This window comes from Epinephelus fuscoguttatus, linkage group LG10 (assembly GCF_011397635.1).
Source record: "Epinephelus fuscoguttatus linkage group LG10, E.fuscoguttatus.final_Chr_v1".
Taxonomy (NCBI): domain Eukaryota; kingdom Metazoa; phylum Chordata; class Actinopteri; order Perciformes; family Serranidae; genus Epinephelus; species Epinephelus fuscoguttatus.
The window spans coordinates 31,242,888-31,267,746 of NC_064761.1; the positions used below are offsets into that span (position 1 = coordinate 31,242,888).

At 41.3% G+C, this 24,859-nt stretch overlaps 2 protein-coding genes across 3 annotated transcripts in view; one reads left to right on the forward strand and one right to left on the reverse strand.

Moving 5' to 3' along the window:
* The window catches only part of zgc:92140 (uncharacterized protein LOC447854 homolog), a 670,238-nt gene that overhangs the window by 88,242 nt on the left and 557,137 nt on the right, over positions 1-24,859 (reverse strand). The gene's annotated exons all lie outside the window — the stretch shown is intronic.
* Positions 13,953-24,859, forward strand: part of notch2 (notch receptor 2) — a 50,651-nt gene continuing 39,744 nt past the window's right edge. The window contains exon 1 of one of the 2 annotated variants that reach the window (XM_049587226.1): positions 13,953-14,401. In XM_049587226.1, the coding sequence (XP_049443183.1) occupies positions 14,329-14,401 (73 nt within the window). In that variant the 5' untranslated portion in view covers positions 13,953-14,328. The remainder of the gene's footprint in view (positions 14,402-24,859) is intronic. The other variant, XM_049587227.1, reaches the window with a different exon arrangement.

The window sequence follows — 24,859 nt, forward strand, 5'->3', positions numbered from 1 at the left end:
TAACAGTATGTGTTAAAAAAGAAAAGGGAAAAGACCCCCTTAGACAATTTAATTAGCATGGTAAAAAAAAAAAAATCACTGGATTTAAAACTGACCTAGTTTGGATCAGTAAGGTACTGACACAATACTGGATTAATAGTACCCAGTTTTGACCCAGTGTTCAAGCTCAAGTTTGACGTCAAAACTGTCACAAACTCATCATAACATGCACAAAACAAATCAAATATAATAGTATAAAAGGAGCTAGAGTAGATTATAACAGTCCAATTTGATAAGCAAACTAAGACAGCCATGCTAACGGATCTGTGCGGCTGCACGTAAGCACAGCTGTGCTTTAAGCTAAAAGCTAACATCAAGATGCTAACAGGGTCACAGTGACAATGCTAGTACACTGATGCTAAGCAGGTATAATGTTAACCATCTTTACCATCTGAGTTTGGCGTGTTAGCATGCTAACATTTGCTAGTTAGCACTGAACACAGGCTGAGGCTGATGGGAATGTCACTAGTTTTGCAGGTATTAGGTTAGAAAAGAAAGTATCAGGCAAACAGAAACCTCATGACGGTGCTAGTTGAAGCATAAGGATGAAAAGGAATTGTGAAAACATAATAATTAAAGTTTTCACAATTCATCCTCTTTGGACCTTAAATGTCTGTACCTAATTTCAAAGCAACCCATCCAATAGTTGTCGAGCTATTAAATGAAAAGCACATTTGTCCACAGGAAATGTCAGGGTACCACCAAATACTTCATCTGGGAACAGTAAGTATACGTACAAAATACTACATGTACTGTAACGCATGTATTGTCTACTACAGGTGCTGCATACTACATGTAGTCATGGCAATCCATCTAATAGAGTTCCCTAGAGATGACGTTTTCTGTAGCCCGATGCTGACGTTAGCATTGCAAAAAAAATTTGTATTAGATTTTATCCCCCTTTCTCCCTCTTTCTCAGCCGAAACCCTTTTCGATCAGCCTATCTTATTTTTTCTTGGAATGATTGTGATTGTGACGATTTCTGCTGCTGCTGATCGAAATAAAATTACTCATTCATTCATTTACTATAAAGTGCTTCCAAAAAATCTTGTGGGAGGATAGGGCTTAAATTGATGGGAAATGTAGGGACACAAGACCTAATTTTGAAAATGTCCTAGAAATGTGGGAACTGTGGAAACATAGGGCCTAATTTTAAGAAAAATCTTAGAAATGTGGGAACATAGGGCTATGGGAATATAGGGCCTAATTTTCAGTGAAAAAAAATTCTTAGATATGTGGGAACATTGGGCTGTGGGAACATAGGGCTGACCCCAAAAAGGCCAAATGGGATTCTTCCATTCGATTTTTGATTATTGCTGAAAATAAGCTCTTTGGCGAACAAACATTTGTGATGCCCACAAGTTTTGCTCAGCAAGATAATCTTGACAAATGAACACAGACTTCATGATTATTGAAGCCTGAATGCAATTGTCAGAAGTATAAAACTTATGTTAGGCTATAAATGAACTACACTACGGTCGCGTGACCTAACAAAGCCATGTTCGGGGTGGCTCAGTGTGGTTCACGAGCTGTGTATTTACAGACGCACTTCATGTTGTCAATCAAAACCTGAAAGTCTCTAAAGCTTGTGTTAACCACAGATGTTATTTCGGGCATCAAACCAGAAACCCATTCACAAAACCCATTGACTTGGAGACTAGGGAACCAGGAGTGCTAAAGTGAGAACTCATTTTCGGGTCATTCCTGGGGCACTCTATAGTTGCTGAGGTATTTAACCCAAAATCACAAATCTCAGCCTCGTAGAGAAAGTCACAGAATCACCATAAATGTCTGTTGAAATGTTCACAACCGAACATTGACTAGTTGTTGAGATATTTTGGTCTGGACCAAATTGAGAGACCAACCAAAGGGCTCACTTTGCCATCTCTAGAACCATGTCACTGACACTAGGTGAAAACAGCCTCTTGTCTTTTTGAGTTGGTGCCACATTGATCAAAATTGGGTAGATTTAAGCCCAGTGATTTCAGTTTGGAGGCTTCAATGATCATCAACTGTAAATTCACCATAGACTGTTCAAAAGACACACAATTTTGGCTCTTTCTCCGCTACTTACTTGAAAGAACAATTAAAAAAAAATACTTTTTTCCTTGACCTCTTAATTCATCATTAGTATATTCGGCCGTTCAAATGGAAATAATGTAAAATGAAAGCGAAAACAAGATGAGCATTAGGTCTGATTATCAGGCTAGTGGTTTCCCACTGTACATGTGTGGTGTGGTGGGAAGGTACGGTAAGATATGGACCACAACTAGGGCAGTTGTGTCCATTTAGCCATCTATAATCACCACGATCAAACATTTTCCATCCCATATCAAACCAGCTTCCCACCTCATCCCAGCTGCTTCCCAGCCTCTTCCCCTTCATCTTCTTCCTTCAGTCTCCCATCTAACCCAGTCAGAGCAGAGGGAAGCTGCAGAGACAGCAGCTGTACGGCAGACGAGAGGGTCATAAAACGCAGAAGGCCGAAAGAGGAAGTCAAGGGACCTGGTGAATTATTGCCCCCCAAGCGTACACACCGGGTCCTGGGAACTGGAAACTTCTCACAGGGGGGGTCAGTGCAGAGTGTTTTCCACAGGCCTGGACCCGCTCTGCACTCTGTGTGTTTATTATCACCTGATCGCAGACCCACGATGACCCCTCACACCTTGCTGTCATAATATTGCTTGAGTCTATTTAAAAAAGAGCAGCTCTTTAACTCTGTAATAAAACTGATGTAATAAATGATCCATTTTCCCAGCACTACATACGTATATACCCACGCCTCACAGTGAGTGTGAGGATTGCCCCTTAGGTGTGTAGAATATGCCATAAACAAAAACAGGATATAGAGTGGGAAGAGAGAAATGTGAGAGAAAGTGAGAAAGGGGAGGAACAAAAGACATATGCATAAATGAATGTCACACTGGAAGAGATGCTTTGGATAAATGCCTGTTCGAAAACACACCTCTGCAATACTGACTTGTCCCAGCTTAATATTTTAATGTAATGAACAGAAAAAACATTTTCTTCAAAGCTCTCTCTTGTTTCTCAGCATATCCAATTCACCTCTTCATTTCACCTAGCAGATAACATCGCTGGTTTATTAATAGTGCCATATCTGACACATAGCACACACACACAATGCAGAGTTGTGCCTGTGAGAAAGTGAAGGCTCAAGTGTGAATTCCAGCCGTGCCTGTCTTTTAGCAGCTTGTGAATTTATGATACAATTAACCCTGGAAAGATATGCTGAGCACACTCACTTTACACTCTCTCTAACTTTCAGCGTGTGAGTTAAACACACAAACATGAAGAAAAACACGTTATGAATTGAGGATGGAGAAAATGTTGAGAAAAAAGTGCTGGGAGAGGCTCAACCAGGTAGAGATGTTGTCTTTATCCTGTGTCACGCTTCAGATTTATGTACAACATATTGCTCATGTGTTTTCCCTTTTATGTCCATGTTTCATATGATTTGAATCTCTGTTTTTCCTGAGGTCATCTGTGTTTTGTACATATGTGGGCAGGTATGTTATATACGGTCTTTTTTGGCAGATTAAATCAAACCAATAATTCATGGACTTGATCACTTCAACTCTCACACTGTGTTTTAATCCTGTTTATCTTTTAGCAGAGGTGCAGACTCTAGTCACACGACTTGACTCGAGTCAGACTGGAGTCACAACTTTGATGACTTTAGACCTGACTTGCCAAAATCAAAGAAGACTTGCAACTGAACTTGGACTTTACAGCTTATGACTTGTGACTTCACTTGGACTTGAGCCTTTTGACTTACACATAATGCACATTCACATGAGGATAGTCTGGGGACTTGATGCAATTGGACAGGGAATGCTGAAGAATTTCACACCTTCATTTGGTTCGGTTCACTTTCACACTGCAGTTTTTAAAGTGGACCAAACCACCTGGACAACATCACGAAGTTACAACAGCTGCTCGCATGGGGGCGGTATTGCCCGAAACGACCACTGACCAGAAAGAAAAAAAGCACGAGAAAGAAGAAAACTCGGCTCATCAAGTGGCCAGGACCGAAAACGGAAATCCATCCCCTTCAGCCGGCTTGGTCACAAGAACAATGGAGCAACACCAAATTAGTGCAGTCTTGGGGTAAGCGCCTGCACCTCCTCACTACTCCACCTCTGCCCACAAGACATTTTCCAACTTTTTCTGTTTTTACCTCTGCTTCCCCCGGTTTGTGCTGTTGGCTTTGTTTTTTTTCCTACCCAAAATGCACTGCACTCTACGTCACTTCCTCTCTTTGGTTCGCTGGATAGTCTGCTGGCATTTCCCACTGTAAGCGAACTGCACCAGGGTTCACTTGCAAGTGAACTGAGACCCCCAGTTTTCAAGCGGACCAGGGTTCGCTCGTTTGGTCTGCACCAGAGTTTCAATGAGCGTTCACAGCACTCCAAACGAACCGAACTATCCGTGGAAGCGGACTAGGATAAAGCAGACCGAATAGCGGCAGTGTGAATGCGTCCTTAATTCCCCTGATCCATTTTGAACCAATCTGACAGCGTCCAATCGAGTTGCAGGAGAGAACCAGAAAAAACTAACATTATGTTTCTGAGCACCAGTTGGAAAAAATTATACCAACAATGATTTTATTTGCGTGCAAAAACTGCACCGTGGTCAAGAAAAAATAAATTGCAGTATGCAAAATTACAGACGGAGATGCAATAACTTCACACTTGTTTTAAGAAATAAATACTTTTTTAATTCATATAAAATATTATTGGATTGTTGTTAAAATGGCATTACATTTGGTGCAAGTCCATTATGACTCAAAACTCAAATCTAAGGAAGCTAAGTCTGTCTTGAATTTGCACTCGACTTGGAGCTTAAATGCAAAGCCTTCAGACTTACTTGTGACTTGTAAAATGATGACTTGGTCCCACCTCTGTCTTTTAGGGTGCTTTTACACTTGGTCCTTTTCAGCCCTCTAAGCAGTGACTCCGCATTTTTTGTTCATATGTGAATACTCCTAGAGAACTCAGACCCCATTGTATTTAGCCCTCTAGATCACATGCTATTGCACTGGGACACCTGGAAAAAACCGACAAAACCACATGGGCCTGGATGCAGGACATGGAGCTGTTTGGTCCACGGAAGATACTGCATGTCTCCAGATGTGGAATGCAGAATACATCAAACAGCAACAGTCTACAGCACAGAAATGCTAATGCTCTCTTCCTATTTAAGTTCATCTGAAAGCGACACGCTTCATAACCGCACTGCAGTAGCACATCAAAGTAAAACCAAAACTACATCAATGTATATTGGCATATAAAGGCTATAGTGTGAGCAGAAAAAGGACTGAGGCGCCATCAGAGCTGAAGTGGGCCAGAGAGAGAACTGAGTCCTCTTTGAAATGAACTGACAACATGAATGCACGAAGAACTGAGTCCTTTTTCTGTTGGCCCACTTTTTGGTGCACTTTGAGAGGACTGAGGTTGGACTTTATGTGAAAACACACTTAGTATCTTTCCCCCTCTTGGTCCCTGCTCTTCTCATTCTGTCTGTGCGGCAAACATCATGGATTGTGGCAGATTAGTTTGACCTACTGCACCCCTTGGGCCTCAGGGACCAGAGCATGGCTCCAAATGTGTGTGTCAGTATTTCTGTGTGTTTATGTCTTTGCGTTGATGCATGCACAGGTGTGCTCATGTGCATTCATCTGTGCTTAAATGTGTGTCCCTTAATGCATGTATGTTGAGACGACCTTGGGTGGGAGTTGACTGAATCTGCCCTTACTGAGACCTTTCTCAAATCCAAATACTGCCAGCAGTGGATTACATGCAGAGGTCATGGTGTTAACGTCAGGTCCTCCACTACACCTCCCTTTACTAAATCAGTCCCACCAACTCCCACCACCCAAACATGCCTCCACCCTTAAAGCAGTTAATGGCAACCACAAGTGTCGATTCCAAACTGCTTTTTCTCAGAAAGTCATTTTTACAGAAGTCATTGTTTCAGCTTTAACTTTGGGTTTTGTGCCTTATCACATGTGTTGCACATAGTTGTGGTTTCATGAGAGTCGTATGGTCATGTGGGCTGCATTAATCTAACCATAATTCCCACATTAGATTATAGTCATCATACTATTTGTGACCTCCTCACTGAATCAGGGTAAGAGAGGCTTCACATTCCAATCAGTCTTTTGTGGAAATGTGTTGTTTTATTGTACAGAGAAGTGTTAGATCCATTCAGTTACTGTTTGCATGCTTAGATATTTCAAAATGTACACCTTTATCTTATTTTAGCTCCATACTTGCTTTCTGCAGCAGACTGTTAAACTACATACATCCCGAAGCACAGTTTTAGAGGACTGGGGAATGTTTGCTCTACTTGAATGAGGATCTTGCATGCATGACTTCATGTGCATTGTGTGTGTGTGAATTTTTGTGTACTTAAAATCCCATCAACGTATTTAAAATCTGTGTCCTAGCCTACTACCTAAAGGCATTACAAACTATTGTGTTGCCGTGGTTGTTTCCAGATTAGCGACTTACTCCTCTGCACAAATCTGGGTCAAAGCTAAACTGTCCCAAAACATCTGAATCCTGTTTAAAGGTGTCTCAAGAATAATGGAGAGCACCAGCAGTGATGAAAGACAGTGCACAAGGATAATATGCCACTTATGCTTTAGTTCGTCCTGAAGTTGTTTGTGGCTGAGGGAGCCGGGAATCGTGGCGGTGTTATGTATGGGTGTGTGTGGGGAGTATAAACCTTGCAGAATCCAGATGACACTGCCGGGGCTGTTATTTTCCCACAGTGCAATATAAATAGCCTGCTAGTGTGGGGTGACGGTGGGCAGGCAGGGGCGCTCAAGGGAGGATCCCATCCACACACAACCAAACACTCCCGTCCACCTGGTCCTGCCAGAGCCCCAGGTCACTTACAGGACGTGTTCACACACACACACACACACACACACACATACATCCCTCCTCCTCCTCACACCTTTCCTTCATCACCTGTTTCCTCACTTCTCTGCCAACTCCCCTTCTCCCCTCATCAGGGACCCCTTGGCTGAGGTCTCGGCCCACATCACGCTTGGTCACATCGGGCCCTCGCGCTCGCTGACTCCCCACCTTTGACCACTGTGGAACGTCATGACGCACACATTCACTCACACACCCTATCTTGGTTTCTCACACAACTTCAAAACACTAATTTAGTGTAACATAGACTACATGTCCAGATATATACAACTAATGATATCTGCTGGAGATGGTGTTATAATTTGTTCCTTGTTTTGCATCTTGCATCATGCTGCTGTTGGCTAAGTATTTGGGCTTTACAAGTGATTCATGAGGTCAGCCTCAGCTTAATCTTAATGGACTGTGTGTACTGTATGGTAAATCAAGTTTGAGTGATTACATTTTACAGCCACAAAACTACACACTTTATGTACGGCTATTCTGCAGCATGACTTTTATCTTTATACTACTTACTGAGGCCAGTAAAAAAGACTTGCGCAGGTATGTTTACTTCCCACCAAGTAAATGATTACACAGATTTAGAGCCGATTTGTGTGCTCTTTTTAAAATGATGTGCATATTATCTGCCTCGATGTTGACATTTGACTCATATAACCCCACACAGGAAAATGATTTACTGTGATTAAATACTTGGGAATCCTTGAATCAGTTCTGCATCTCTCTGTAAATTAGACACCATGTGGCCTCTCATCTTGATTGCCCCACTCTGGTGGCCAAACTTTCCCTGTTGATGCTGGCGTCATGGAGATCTAACACTCAGCTGATGTGATATGCTCTTGCCTTCCACTCCGGCTGATTTAATTCAAACCTTTAACTGAATACATCCACAGTTCTTTTAGCATATTGCAAAAGAGGGCACATGTAACACAGATATAAAGCTGTCTGTGTACTGCTTTTTTTTATGTCAGTCAAAACATGTCAGTGAGACAGGAGGTGATAATCAACCCTAAATATAACCCCTCCAGCTTCCTGTCCCCCCAGATCTGCTTACACAGTAAAGACGACATTAGATAGATGATGCTTCCGGCACATGTGACGAGGGCACAGGGGGCATCAAAACTTCACACTGAGGCTCACGAATGCTCATCTCAGCAAAGCCAGCGCAAAATACCTGCAAGTCAACACTTGTGTTAACTAAACCTGATCTCAGCGTTGCATATATAGCCACTTTAAAGGTTAACAGTTTGCAAAATGCTATGGTGCAAAAAGCTCGATTATGAGTATTAAGTGTCTGTGAGGTGCATAGAAGCATCCAGAACCAAGAGCAAGAGCAAGACCTGCCTCAGTTATGTACAACTGTTTATGCTAGCAAATCAGTTGCCACAGCTGGGAAAAGTGAATCATTCCCTGCCACTACTAATTATAGAAAGGCATCATATACGCACTTCATACTGCCTCTCCTGCCTGCCATCTTAGAACGTAAAGGCCGGGTGACTTCTTGAATTACAGGCGCTGATTTGGTTTCCCATGGCTATCACGTTGGGGGAAGATGGCGTGTTTATGGTTAAGGGGAGTGCACGAGAACACGCACACACACTCATACTTTCTCAAGTGTAATCAGTCATTACCATCTGTCCCTTTGAACGCCATGTTCTACAGTATAAATCTACTGGCTGACAGCTGGAGTCACCCTGACTGATGGGCTCCAAATCAGTGTGAAGAGCCCCAACGTAGATGAAAGCGGCTCTCTCACCAGCATGGCAGAGGCTGATGGCTCCGATCCAGGCCAAGTTTTATTACTTCACTCTGGTATACCTGAAACAGTGGCACACCCAGAAATTTTTTATAGGGGTGGCCAGGTTGAGCCACTGAAAATCTTGGGGTGGGACACTGAAAAGAGAAGCCATCATTGAATTTAAGGAATCCGATTATGCCATTGTAGTTTACAGGCTAGCTGAAAACTATGCCAATATGGAGAGTTAAGGAATTGCATACATATACACTTTGATTTCTTATATTACAGTTAATATTACCAATTATCTGATGTGCATAGACTAATGCCAGTAGCCTACATTAAATGTTTTAAGTTCCAAAACAACCCTATGTATCTGTGTAACAGGGTCAGTTATACAGCAGTGATATGTGTAACAAAGTCAAATGTACATTTGTAATATTAAATATTAGAATTACACAAAATTTGTTGTTGTTTGACACCTTTGGGGGTACTCCACCTATAAAGGGGTGTCTCCCGCCTTACCTCTCCCCTTTTGCTGTTGTGCTCCATGGGACAGGTAAACAACAATGCTCTCATAATAATTTCCGTGTTTTAGCTCTGTTAAGCTGTTCATTTTATGCTAACATATTCCTGTGTCACTTAATTTCTGTTGGGACTCGAGTTAATATGGTTGTATTTGACAGAGGATTTTGTTTTAACCTCGTTGTCATGTATGTTTTCTGTGTTTTATCATACTTAATTGAATGTAACATTGTCGTCCCCTATTGCTGTTGCGCTCCGTGGGAGAGGGGCTCAAGTTAATATGGTTGAAACTGATGGAAGATTTTGTTTTTACCTCTTGCTTTCAGGAATAAATGGAGATCGCCTTCAAAGATTTCCACAGACTGGGCCTCCCCTTATCAACACATTGCAAACAGCACTTGAGTCCACCGGCTGCATCTGTACATGTTAGGCAATTCATTGTTCTTCAAATAGCATGGAAATCCTTTTCCTTATAAAGGCAAATATACTGCTTTAATTTCAAAGAGTACATTGATTGTAAGGAACAGGAACTGCTGCCAGTTGTTCCCTTGCCAAAATTTTAGCCTCAGTTGGGAGCATTATTTTGCTCTTGTTCCAACAACCTATGCAGACATGGTTAGTACCAACCACATAGATGCCTTAGGTTGTCTAGTTTCACAAGATGCCACCACCTTTGTGCTAGCTCGAAAAACGAGCCTCTTAATCACAGTAATGTCGGCCAAGATAGCGCCGCAGTCTTGCGGGTCTCTTAGGATTAAATACCTGCAGTATCATATTTGATGTACGTTTTCAACATGATTTTAATAACAAAATAAGCTACAAAATGTTGTGTAATTATAGGTTGCTTCAATCAAATAACCATGGAATAGTGAAGTGTAACAATATAGAACTTATTTTTAGTTTTCCACGCAAACAATCAGCAGGTCGGTGAATTGGGGCAGCCATCTTTGATTCTGTATTCAAAGGACCTCTACTGCCTGCAGTGCATGGATAGTCCACCAGGGGGCAGGTGACACGTATCAGATTGTTTACAACAGGTTTTCAAGGAAAATAATGTTAATGTAGATGACACAGAGGTCGCAGAAAGTCGTGTATCAAATATCCTAAAAATGGCATTACAGGGTTGAAATGTACATGATTTAATTTCACCATTTTATTTTCATTTCGCGAAATTTGAAGTGTTATTTTGCTCCTTGTCCGACAAGCTATGCTTACATGGCCGATACCAACTGATGCCTTACATTGTCTAGTTTCACAAGATGCCACTATCTTCACGTTAGGTTGAAAAATGAGCGTGCCACATCCTCTCAAAGACAGTAACATCTGCCTCAAATGATCTTCGCCTTGGGTTGAGGGCAGCAATTGTGTCAGGGGGCCATGGTCCCCTGGTCCCTTCCTGGGAGCACCACTGACCTGAAATACAAAAAGTAATGCACATGCAGTGGATGCAAAATGTGCTGTATTAAAGTTCTGATAACACACCCATTGATTCCCTTTGAGTGTTTACAGCTAATAAAATATATTTTTTCATGTGGTGTGTAAATGTATTCAGTGCAGACAAAACTGTAATTATATAATCTACTTTTATTACCTGATAAAGTTGAGGTGTTCTTTTCATCTCAAACAAGAGATATGAAGTTGGGATTGTTGATGCATTTAATACAAAGGTGGTTCAAAGGGATTTAAAGCATCAGTGAGACTGAGCTTTCCCAACACTCTGTTTATTTTTCCTCTTTGAAACAGTGTCAGACTTCTGTGGTAGAAGCCTTTCATCAGCGCAATGGCAAGGAGGAACTAATCAGCGTTTTCTGCTCACGAAGCACGTCCACACCCTTTCTCACCCCATCTTCCCCAAACTGTAGAAGCCCACATCTGGTGTGACATCATTAGGAAAACAGTGCTGCAGACAAAGTGATCCTCTGATGTGATTTATATCACATTACCATTGGCTCGCATGACCGATGGTTTTACTGTGAAATACGAGAAGTGTTAAAGTGTAGTTTTGAAATTAACTTACAACCTTAAAATCTTGTGACATAACATGACAAAACAAAAATGCAACTCAGAATGCAACGCATCTGTGGTGGTGGATTTATATGTTTTGGTGCAGGATAAGAAGAACAAGCAAACACAAGACGTGGTTTATCAACAAAAACAGCATCTGACCAAATGCCTGAACGGCGTCTGTTGTGGTGCCAGCACCTGACACCCAACCACGCATGGAGAGCAAGAGCTTGACATTGGCCACAGCAACAAAAGCATTGTCAGTACGGACCCCTGAGGAGATCAATTTGCTCCCCCCGGTTCCAGGCCTTTCAGCAGGGTTGAATAGAGGACAGAGGGCCGGTCGCAGCAGCAGGAGGCTCGGCAATGTTTCTCTAACGGGGTGTAAAGACAAACAAATCACTGGGATGAGATGTAGTCTTGTTATTGTGATGAGCCGGTGATTTACACCTGGATCATTCAGGCTGATAAGGGATAATTAGTTTGGGATTACTGTGGTCCCTAACAGTTAATAAAGCCAGAGCGAGTGTGTCTGTCTGAGCATGAGTGAGGGAGACTAAAGGGCAGTGTTGGGGTTCTCTTGTGTTTTAGATATTAGTACTAAAGACAACCTTGTTCTCAAGAAAAATAAAACAATTATCAAAAAAAGGATGAAATACTTTGCTCCTGGTAAGCAGTAAGCAGTTTCATTATGTAACCTCTGACAATGTCAGTGTTAAATGTGACCTTACTGATAACAGGGGCTGCAACTTTTTTTTGATAAGATGATTATTTTCTCTGTTAACTGAGAAAACATCAAATAATTGTGAAAAGTACAATGTGACATCTCACAATCAATGTACAGTGACAATAAATACATAAATAAAAACAGCTTATTTGACAATATTTGGCATTTTTGCTTGAAAAAAGATCCAGTGTGTAGGATTTAGGGGGATATATTGGCATAAAAGGAATAAGTACATTTTCTTTAGTGTATAATCACCGGAAAACAGGAATCAATGTGATTTCGTTCCCTGAGAGTGAGCTGTTTATATCTACAAAGCGAGTCCCCATCCTTGGAAATGGCCATGTTGCACCGCCATGTTTCTACAGCAGCTCAGAGTGGCCAAACCAGACACTAGTTCTAAATAAATTTTGATATTTTAAATGTAAAAATGCTTTATTTAGTGTTTTAAACACTTTAAACTAACAGGGCGGTTTGTTTTGGAGAGTAAAAGACCTCTGCGGATAATTCAGCTCCCGGAAAAAAACTCCTGAACGTCTGGATCTTAAGTTGTCATAGAAAAAAGGTGAGCAGTAAGCACACATTAGCAGGTGCTAGGCTAAACGCCAGTCTCTGGCATGCCAAACAGCATCCAAGAAACACTGATTTGTAACGTTAATTGGCTTAATTCTGTGCTTTTACTGGTTTAAATCACGGGGTTTGTTTGTCTCGGAGAAGAGGAAACCTGTGGATAATTCCTCCTGAACATCTGGATCAGAAATATAGTGAGCACACATTTAGTAATCAAGGACAAAAGGTGAGCACACATAACGGGTGTTGGGCGAACGGCCCATCTGTGACGTACAAAACGGTGACGAAGAAACACTGATTTGCAACGTGAAACTGCTTTATTCAGTGTTTTTATAGTTTTAAATACCAGGTCTATATATTTTGGAGAGGAAGAGACCTATGTGGACGGCTCCTGGTAAAAAAAAACCCTGAACAAGGAACACTGAAGGAATCCTAATTGGGAAAAGTTTCAGCTGGTTGAAATCCGCAATCCCGACTGCTATAGATGCCACTAAATCTCCCTAATCTTCCACACTGCTCTGTTAAATGACAAGTTGATTTTTTCAGTATTGTGGCGAATTATTTTTATGTTGATCAACTAATAATGACAACAAATGTATATATATATATATATATATATATATATATGTTTTTCTTCTGGAAAGAATGACATCACTACCTTTTTTTATTTGAAAACTGCAGTAGGCTACTTCTGTCAATCCTTGCGCTTCTAAGATTTTTTTCTTTCATTTGAATATGACACTTGAAGATCTCCTAAGCAAAATTGCAACATATACCTTGTGAACTTGAACTGTTGCACTTGATTTGATCTGCACCTGAGAAAGTGGTGATTCACCTGAAACCTGCAGGTAACATGCATCATTCAGCACTGATTAAAAATCTAGAGCAGGGCAGACTTCATTCACAGTGAAGCAATACCGTGTTAAACGAATCCTCAATCACAACGAATATGCAAATTTAGTTGGCTTTTGAGGTCACTGTTTACCCACTTTTCTGTCCACCCCTACAAATGAGTGTTTCACAGTCAAGATTCTCGTGCTCATAAATTACCTGAACACGCTGTCGACATGAACCCTGGCATACAGCTTGGCATTAATAGTTATGGTAACGAAAAACACTAAGTAACGAGTGGGCGTTCAAAGACATATCGGGGAAAAACGTACAGTTCATGGGAGGAGAGAAGAAAAGAAAAAATCATTGAAGGGTTAATTTTGAGTCATACCAGGCTCCGAGAAGTAAAAAAATGAGAAAAAAAATTCCTCCGCCGCGGCGACACAGAGAAAGAAAACTTTAACTTCTAATTCGTTTTTATATTGCGTCTAAGATAAAATAAACAATTACATCGAGCAATGTTGTTTTTTTTAAAGCGTTGAAAAACACTAAAATTTAGATGTATAAGCGTTTTAAGAAGTTTTACCATCTTTTCAGCTCATCGATAGATCCCCTCTGACTTCAGCGGAAGGATATGTGTTTTTGTTCCTTCACCCTCAGTGACTTCAGTGACTGCTCAGCGTAGAGAGGTGGGAGGCTTTTTCGATGCCGTGTGTGACTACAAGAAGTTAAATTGCGTATTTTAAACCGGGTTTTAACGCCACTGCTCGGAGAACACATGTAAAAAATTACTGACATGTTTTAATGTGGCGCTACAGGTAGTTTATTTCCCTCTTAATTGCGCGCGAGGCATTTCCAGCGAGACTTTTTGAGAACTAACCGTCCCGGGAGACAGCTCAACTTCGGGCTGACGACCTTATGTGGATTTTACAGAAAATATGGAGCAGATCCCCGGTTTCTCCTCGGGCAAACCACTAGTGCTTTTCTTCTGCTTCATTCACCTTTCTCTGGGTAAGTTGTTGATTTTAATAAAGGTGTGTTGTCATGTTGTAATAACTCATAACTTGTCACGTTTTGTTGCCTCTGCATCAGCGGGACACGGGGCAGACATAGCATCTCATCTCGTTATTACACACACACTGCTTGTGTCTGACTAGCTAGCAAGGTGAGTTACGTGGAAAAAGATACTTCTAAAAAAACGAAACCTGTTCCCGAAAGTAACTTTAGATGGAAGGCTAGTTTATAGCAACCATTTAACCGTAATTTGTGGTTATTGTGGCGTTTGGAAAGGCACCGGAATGTCCCAAAACATAACGTTAGCTAACGTAACGTCACTTAGATATTACTCTCACATCCCCTTAGGTGGGAGTGTGTCACTGTAGTCACCTTTACTGACGTCATTCCGCTGTATTTTTCTATGATATCACAATTTTTAATATTTTTCTTGAATCATTTCACACACTTTGAAGTGTTAGATTAGGTTGCACATCTCTAGAAGGCCACTAAAACGGACAGTCTAGTTACTATGAATACTATGGCTTACTACTACTGACTGTGAAGTCTGAGCTGAGTCACACCGCTGCCCAGATGTTGAACAGCAAGAGAGGGAATTCAAAATGGACACAAAAATGTGACCTTTTAGGCATTTATCCACCAGTATTAGATATATATAGTTATGGTTATGTTTCACGTGAAAGCCAATTTATTTTTCTGTTTGCAAGACCCCTCCTATGTATTATATATCCATCACTGCAAGTTACAAGCGTTAAACCATCCTGCAGTTGATTGTCAAGCAAGAGCACACTCTGTAAAAGCTCTAAAATGTGAACTAGAAAAGTAAAAGTGCAAAAATGTAGATATTTTAAAACATAACCTAGATGTTAATGACAAATGATCTTCATCACTCAAATCAGGCCCGTGCATGGTGTATTTGCGAAAGAATTGCCAGCAGTGTTTGTGTATTTAACATAACAGAAACAGGGATAACTTGTTTCCTTTCTAGTGACGTCTTCAATTAAGCACTAATTAGTGTTCACTAATTGACATCCAGTAGCAGGTCCTCAAACACTTAGGTGTTGGGCAAGCTCACAGTGGATTAGGGATTACTCAGTTGAATAAAATTCTCATTTGCATTAAAAATTGTAAAAATCAAATAAGATGAGAAAAGCACGTCTTAAAAACTTCTCCATAATTTATTGTATGAATATTTGTCTGACAATATGGTAAAGCTGTCCTGCAAATACGAAGGAGCATGGACCCTGTTTGATAACTCTGATTAAGATAATAGTTAAATGCTTAATTTCCTGGGGATCAGTAGATAATGTTGGAAACTTTGTTCGTGTCTGCCTTACTTAATTGACACCTTTTCATAAGAATTCATGCTTCTCATATATACTATCATTTTATATGACACAGTAGTGCTTTTTCTACCTAAATGTGTCTTTATTTGCTCTGAGAAATGTGCAATAAGACACAGCCTGTAGCCTTTTTAGCCTTCACATTAGGATGAAACTGATTTCATCTCACATGCTTTTTTTACTTTGCCTAATAGCACAGAGATGATACGTGCAGCCTTGCTATTCTTTCTCACGTTTTGTGCAGACTATAGGTGACTTGTGAACAGAGAAGTTACACAAAGGAAGAAAAGACAATGTGAAAGTGCTGCAGGCAGTGCAAGGAGAGGCAGTGGAATGTTGTTGGTGTTTGACATTCCTCCCTCCCTATCTGTTCAGCCTCTCACTGGCGCGCATGTGCACACGCACACACACACGCACACACACACACACACACACACACTTTGTGCACCACGATTTTCTTTTTCTTCTTCTATCCATCCTCACCTATCCTTTTTCCTGCTAAAGCTGAACATCCAAATAGATGGGATACTGTGCTGTAATGTATATACTACACGCGATCAAAGCTTGCGATACGTGCAAGGCACAAGTGGTTTTCCATGACAGGATGGCATGTAAGAAGGTGTTGTTTACCTTAATGATATAAAGGAAGTTCGAGGTTTACCCCCACTGCAATAAGTGCCGGTAGCCTGCAGATTTTTATTTAACCAGCTCACTGTGGGTTTTTTTTAGTTTTGCTATCTCTTGTTTGCAACATTAGAAAATAATTTACCAACAAAACCACATAAAACTGTCTGTATCTTGCTGTGTAGACCATTTTTTAGTAAATACTATAGGGGATTTTACCACCCTCTGTGACAAATACAACTGCACTTCCTCTAGGTTCTTCACAATAAAAGCCTCCAGATTTATGTCAGTTAATGTGGAGCAGCAGGTCTACATTAGCAGTATAATAACCCGCCAATTATGGCTCCAGCATGGCACATGAGAGCGGATCACAAAACAGCTGCAAACTGCTCAACATAAAACATTGAAAATGCTTTGTGTCTTCTCACCAGCCTGATCACACGTGTCAAGCCAATCAATTTATTGCATCACATCTCAGTTGGAGAGGAACAGTTTGACCTTACTCCTAATATTGCGGGCCACAACAATGAGCCCCTGCTGTGAAGTGGTGCACTGGAAATGCTTATTATGATCTCAACTTTGCACGCAACAGCAGCAGTTAGAACATGTTACTTGTGAGACAGTGGAAATGGGGCTTTTATTATCTTAAGTAGATGATAATGTTTGTGTTTTGTTTTTGCTCAGTGTTACTAGGCTCTGACTGCACAAGGTGATATGCTTCACATTATCAAAATGCCTGTAACAGCATACCAGAGGGTGCATTGGTATTTGCCATGACGTTCCTGTGCTGTGTTTGCTTTGCTAATTGAGCTGAAAACATTGCTAAAGACATCCAAAAAAAAGAATACATGTTTATTTGCTGTTTGATCTTAATTTCAAGGCCTGTGAATAAGAATAAAGGCCTCTCTGTGGCGATGTGCAGGAACATGGCTAATTGGTTAATAATACTGTGCTACATGCCAGTGTTCTAGTTGAATGTTAATCTGATTCTCAAGGAAGCATTGGTGCCATCTTTGTGGCACACGACATAGTGTTGCCCCTATGGTGTGGGTATGTGGATGGTTGCATATATTTGCCCAGTGCAAACAGCGGACAGCTGACATGCGTGTGCGTATCTATTTGCGTGTGTGTATGTATTGCATTGTGGATACAAACTGACAAAGGCCAGCAATTGTGCCGCCCATGTTTTACTTGCATCTGACCCAAGCTGGAGTCTGGTGTGAAATGTGATTTATCTGTGCCATGCTTCGCCCTGCGCTCTGAAGACAAAGATATTTATTGATCTGCCCACAACACTGCATTATTTACTGACCACCAGCTCTACCCACTGCCTTGTGGCTAATGTGACTTAAGACATCTTCTCTCTGACACCCTCCAAGCTTTCCCTTTGATTTCTCTCTTATCTCTTCTCATCAGCTCCTTGCAGTCTCAGTAAGATGCATTTGCCATAGCTTCTGTGTGCTCATGTTTGAGGTTATATTCAGTTCAACCCTCTCCACCCTTTTGATTAGTAGTGTAGTTAAAAAACCAGGCTCCACATGTGTTTTGGTCCTGTACTTGTTGGTTGTTGTGGGAGAGAGTGGTAAATAATATCTAAAGCTGGATGATTCAGTGGGTGAACGTCTGTGGTTCTGTGCTGCAGATGCATGTCTGTATTTCTATGCACACATTCATGCACGTCCTGTGTCTGTAGCCATGGTGGCTTAAAATAGACGTTAACTTATAGATCTACTGTGATTAAAGTCTTGAAGTTTACATGCATAGTAGAAGAGGTGGAAGCCATAGCCATGAGCCTGTTACCATTTTGATTCACAGTGCTAATACGGCGCCTGCTTGACCAGTTTGCTCTTAGTGACTTTGATCCTCAGGCATTAAATAAATACCAGTCAAAATGCGAATGAAGCTAGGTGCATGCCCTGCGTGAACCGCATGCTCGGTTACTATAGGAGGTGGTGTTTGTGGCTGTGAAGGTCGAGGGGATTACAGAACGTTGTGTCTGCACTGTTGAACAGGTTAGCAAATTAACAGGGAATTACTGCGGCCTGCATTCCTTGGCCAACACAGGCCTGTAATCCTGGAGACAGGCAGGCAGGGCGCATAGAGTAATGAACCACGCAGGGCACATCAGGTAGGAGAAGGAGGGAAAATTACTTTGTAATTGGTGGCAGTGTTAGTTTAGTGATGCGTAACAACCATGTGTAATTTGTGTCATATAATCAATCTCATTTCAGTGGTTGGTTGTGGATATGAATTATCTAGACTCATGTACAAAAAACAGTTTTGGTCTTTATAGATAATTCCCCCCATCATGGCAACTGTATGTGGAGTTTTATGTTACTTACAACTTGTTATTTAAGAAAGTCTTCTCAGTCAGATCCACCCTTTGCTCCTCCACATTGCTAGCCTCTCTGAAATGCCAAACTCGAGGCTTCAAAATGGGAGTCAACAATCCCATGGGTGATGTCACAATGGCTACATTCATTAATTTGCAGTCTGTTTTGTCACTGGTGTTACATGGTGTTGGGGCATACACCCTTGCCACTGCCACCACTGTCCTTTTCCAAAACTTTGTCAGACGATGGAAGCTACAATTATAAATTGAATGTGCCAGCTCTGTACAGCCGTGGCAGAGGCACTGCACAGAGAAACAGGAGTCAGATTTTAATTATTACATTAGAAGAATAAGGACAGTTGACAGATAAGACCATGGCAGAGGATTTGGTGTCAAAGTGTAAAGCAAAAGCAAAATTTCAGATTTAAACCCAATGCTAATGTGACTAATTTATAATAAAAGCCAACTTGGGTTTCGCAACTTTAATGCTCTGAATGTGAAGCTGCAGCAGCAGGAAATGTTCAGATTGCATTAGCAGAAACTTACTCAGTGCTCTAGAGATATTAAGCATCATCAACGAATATGTTTTCTTGTAAAATGTCCAGGGTAATGGGTGACAACAATGTTGTCACAAGTTTATTAATTGGTGGGAAGATTTCCCCCTGTGGCATCCCTATACTTGTGGTTCAATTCTGATAATGAAATGAATGCTATAAAATACAATTCATCTGTCACAGCATGAGCTCTGAAATACACTCTGAGAAAAACATTTGAATCAATGGGATGAAAGGGAGTTTGACTTTGTGTCATTTGTTTCTAAATTCATAATATCAAAACATATTAATATTGAGATAATGCTGTAATAACTTCAAATTTTGTCCATGCTCACACCACTGTTATTTAGTAGAGTAAGTTCCAGGCCTATGTCAGCTCATGTCTGAGTAGCCAGTGGTGAGCAGTTAAAATATTCTGTTGTATATAAATATAATTTTGTCCAGTAGTTCAAGTAATTGGTCTTGCTGAAAAGCACGTTATAGTTATAGTATAGAAAACTATGTGAATGAAACATGTCTGAACAATACCCCTGATTTTTTTTTTTTTTTTAATCGTAATAAAAACAGTTTTAAATCAGAAAAAAAAATTAGGATATGAATGAGCAAGGGAAAGTCCCTACATTTGCCTTGTTTGGTCTGCTCCCCTGTTTCTGTCTGTCTCTCTCTTTCTCCCTCCAACACACACACACACACACACACACACACACACCGCCAGCAGGCCAGCAGGCCAGCACACAAGCACACAGTTTTAGATGAGACTCTCCCAACTTTTCCAAGTGATTACAACAGCAAGGCGACCGTCTCATTTGGAAGGTTGGGAGGGTAATTACTGGGGCTGTCCCAGTCGAGATTTTTCGTCCTCCATCTTAATGTCACTTTCATCAACTGAAACTACTGGCAGCTTTATCTTTTATGCAAGTCCGTGAAGGAATAAGTTTCAGTGTTTTAACATCAGTGCATTGGGGTTAAATTAAGTAAAGGATCAGAAAGGGATCAAGTTTAACAATGCAGATTCTGTTGCATTTAAAAATGTCTTGATCCGCCCTGATAAAGATCCAGGAGATGAACCCGAGACATCCCGAGTAATCACACACTTATGCTGTTACTGCTGGCACTGATTTGTTTCTTACAGTATGTCACCACCCTCTAAACTGTGGCTGACCTGGGAGACTAAAACCTTAAAGCCCCTGCATGGTACGTCTGCTTGGTTCCTTCTACTGTTTGTGTGGGCCAGTAAAGCTTCCCTCAGGGTAATAGTATTTAGTTTGAGCCTCATCTCCCTCCTTCCATGCTGAGCTAAGGGTATTTTATTGCAAGTTACCATGACGACCGTTTGGCCTGCTGGATATAGAGGCTTGTACAGCAATTCCAGGAAATGGGGTTACTTCCTCACTCAGCGCGAACAACTTCCTGCCCTGTGCTGTATGGATGTGTGCCAGGGCTTGGGGACACCCATTCGTGTGTAGTCTTTGTCTGTAGGTTCGTAATTACTTCCCCATTTCAGTCCTCAGCTATTAGCTCCAAAGCCCATCTATCTTTCTCCCTCCCTCACCCCCTCCTCTTTCTACCTCCTTGACAGTCTTTTTTTTCTTCTCATGACATGGCTGGATCCCTTGAGGGACCCGCTGTGGTGTCGGTGACAAAGCAGTGGCGAGTGCTGAGGGAGGAACCAGAGTAATGCCAGCTGAGCACAACAACCCGACTCTCCCTCTCCCCTTTTTTCCCCTGTCTAGATCTTTAAAGGCAGTGATTTTTGCCTTCTCTTTATGCAAGCTAACAGCACAGTGTTTTCAGTTTTTACAGATTCTCACAGAAAAGCGTCCAGTTAAAAGAGTAGAACAGTTGAAACCTATTTTTACCTCGAATTTATGTCACCATGCATCCAAAAGTAGTTGTGGTTGCTGCTGTTGACCGCAGTTTACAAAAACCAAGGTCCTCTGGCAGTTGGGACAGCTCAGTAAATGCTTCTAGTAATACAAAGTGAAAAGTTAAATGCAGAGAAAAACAAAGGAGCTGCTGATTATGCATGAATGAAAAAATAATAAAACCAGACTTGGAGTCTGCAGCCATGCAAGTGACTGTGAGGCTGTGCTGAGGCACAGCATTGAGCTAAATGCCAGTGTCAGCATGCTAACATGATCACAGTAATAATGCTCGGTTAGCATGTTGAAAGTATGTTTATCATCTTGGTTGAGTTGGAACTTGGTTCCAGCATTACACTGGAAGTATTAAGCGTGATGGGAGTTTCACTAGTTAGCAGGTAGGCTATTTTGTCATGAACACATTGGACAAACAGAAATTTTGACCTGATGATGGTCAGCAGATCGATGTTTCCTCTTCTGATCAAGAGTGTTTGACTGTTGGCAGTCAGCTTTAAAAACTTGAGACAGACATAATTAGTGTCATTCACATTTACTTTGATGACTCTGATGCAAGCCAGCTGTGACGGCAACGACATTCTTTTCTCAATACTTATGAAAACTAGAAAGTGTCTTGCAGTGTGAACCCCGGGGCTGGGTAAGGTTATGTCAGGTGAACATTAACTGACTGATTGATTTAATGATACAGGGCCAAGTTTTTTATTGTCCAAAACTTCTGCTAACATCTGTGACTCATAACATTGCAAATTAGGGTACCGTTCACTGTTAAATTTGGTACCAGTACCCAGTGGTACCTTTTCTTGTAATAAGAAAAAAACCTGATTTATGAACAAGCTGCAGGGTGATGTAGTAGACTAAAACACAATTCTGCTCCTCTGCTCTTTTCTAATCACACATTCTCTGTCTATCTGTCTACTTATTTGTATGTTTATGTGTGTGTCTACTCATCTAGCAGTGACACTAGGCTATCACTAAAATAATATAGAGAAGAAAATAGGCCAGACATTGAAACTATCGTGGCAGATCAACCAGCGATTTGGCTCACTGGGAAGCCAACAGCACACCCGGTCTCCCGGCTTTGGGGTGCTTCTGCCTCCTGTCTTAAGTTGAACCCAGCAGCTCTGCAGAGCTTCGTTTCTTGCATCCGAGCTCCGTGGCTGCCTTCCAGGCTTTGGGGTGCTTCGTGGCACTTGCGCCTCTTGTCTGAATTTGGCGTTCTGACCCAGATACACTTTCAGTACTTGGTAGTACTGATGCATTTGGTTGGGACTAGTTTGGTACGCTGCCCTAGTGCCAAAAATAACTGCTGTTCTCATGGCATTTTGATTTTGCTTAAGAGGGCTACCAGTGTCTTTGAATAAAGGAGCCTCTTCTTTTATTTATACAGCCTTTTACAAATCATAATGTCCCTCAGTGGGCTCAACAGTATATGACATCCCTCTGTCTTTGGACCCTTACTGCGGATAAGGAAAAACTCCCCCAAAAACCCCTTTACCGGTAAAAAAAAAAAAAAAGCCTGCGTAGCCTGTGGTGCTGTTGTCGGTCAGTGTGGTGATAAAGAGTAGGCTGACATACAACAATAGCTCCCACCTGAAATCACACTGGGGACTTGGTTTCATACTTTCTGCTTTGTTCAACTCAAAAATGTACATAAAAACAGGTGGATGGAAACATACCTATTACTACAGCTTGGATGAAGTCGCTGATTTTCCATGCAGCACCACAGTGAATAGTTTGCCTTTACCACATCTACATACCAAAACCCTCAGCAGATCAAAAGGTTCTCCTTCCTTTTGTTAACATTTTAGTATTCATCGTATACATTTTTGTGTCTTTTGTTCTTTGTCTCAGAGGTACTTTGTAGCTATGTTTGAAAAGTGCTGTACAAATAAAGTAACTCGTGTTATATTGAGGTCATTGAGGAAAGTTGAGAAAAGCGCTTTGACATCTGTGTATTGACTCTGCTTTCACACTGGCATCTTTACAGATACAGCTTCCATCAGCAGGGATCACACACAGCTCTCCTCCCAGTCCCACCAGACTGCAGACATTGTAAATCTCCTGCTTTTGTTCTCAAACTCCTCTTTCCCCATCACCTTTACACACACCCAAAACACACAAACACAACACGCACACAAAGCTGGAAGATGCAGTCGTAGTGAGTGATAAAAGAATAAGGATTTTTCATCAGGAAGGGTCCAAAAAATAGTCAGGTCGTCAGGTAACTGTGTGTTTTCTCTCAGCTTACACCATCTGCCTGTAGTTTCACTGTTGACTTTGTCGATTGGGTCTTATCAAGGCTCTCATTCCTGGGAAATTTTCCTGTCCATGGTTCATTGATAGTGAAGTGTGAGAACAGCAAGGTAAAGAGGATACAGTGCTGGTGGTGATATGAGTCTGGATCACAATTCACTGCTCAGTCATTTGAATGTGTGTGAACGTTTTGTTTGTTTTACTTCAGAGAGACGGATTGCTGAAACCTTTTCGTAACTCTCAGTCTGGGAATTTCTGGCTTGTGCATCACGGGGTTATTGGTGTGTGTGTGTGTGTGTGTGTGTTAAAATGGTGTAATAGCAGGCAGGCCGTCCCAAATCTGGTAAGATCATTGCATCTGGCATGACGACAGTGTGCATGGGAAGCTCGTCAAACCATTCGGGGGATGAGAGTAGCTTTTTCCGGTCTGTGCTGTCTTGCTTCCCTTCTTTCACTCCCTCTGCCTTATGCATCGGTCTTCTCAGCCCTCCCTCCTCCCACTCAGCTTTACTCTTTTTTTTTTTTTTAATTATTTTTTTGTTGATTTTGCAGTTTCTTGCTGTCTTTCTAGAGGATTGGTATCCTACTATACCCTATGATGCATTGCCCAGATTTACTTTACAGTAATACAACTTCCTTTTAATGGATAATTTAAAAACAGATTAAACATGATTTTGCATTAAATTTAGACTTAAACGTTATCAAAACCAAAAGTGAAAGTTCCACTGTGTCAGAAGTTTAACCACATATGTGTTGATTTTCTGCTGTCTGCGTTCTGTTATTATGTGTGCATGATTTTTGTGTGTTGCTTCGCAGCTCGTGTGCAAACTGTGTGTCCTCTCAGTTATAAAATAGTCCTAAAATAGCTCAGTGTTTCTGTGGTCTCTTGTACTGCAGCAGTAGTCTGATATCAGTCATTTTATTACAGTGGTCTGTGCAGAAGTGCACATAGAGGCATGCGTATGTGTGCGTGCCTGTTGGATTATGAATTTCACAGTGGTTTGTGTATGGTATCCCCATGTCTAATGAACTATGTCTGTCTGCCTGGCTCTGAGGCAATACTCTGCCCTTGCTCTCCTACTTGACCACTTCAGAGACTGTACGCTGAACGTTCAGCGCTTGAAAACAAACTGTGTTTAACTATAACCACTGCAGAATTATATCAAGTTGGGTCAATAATAGTTAGCACCTTCACAAAGACTCCTCAACTGGAGTGACTCTGTGATTAATCTAGGCACAGGAAGTAACACCATTGCTCACTTCCTGTAATGCAATGACTGTTTTGTGAAGACATTGTTGAAGTTTCTTTGAAATCAGCTGACCTACCCTCAGTTTTTTTACAAAGAGCTCTGTTCTGCAGAGCGAGGATTCATCAACACTATAAATGAAACAAAACGTTATCACAGTATCATTTGTGCAGCCAGTGCTAATGATTAGGAGCTGCTGTGCTTAATTATTCACATATGCTT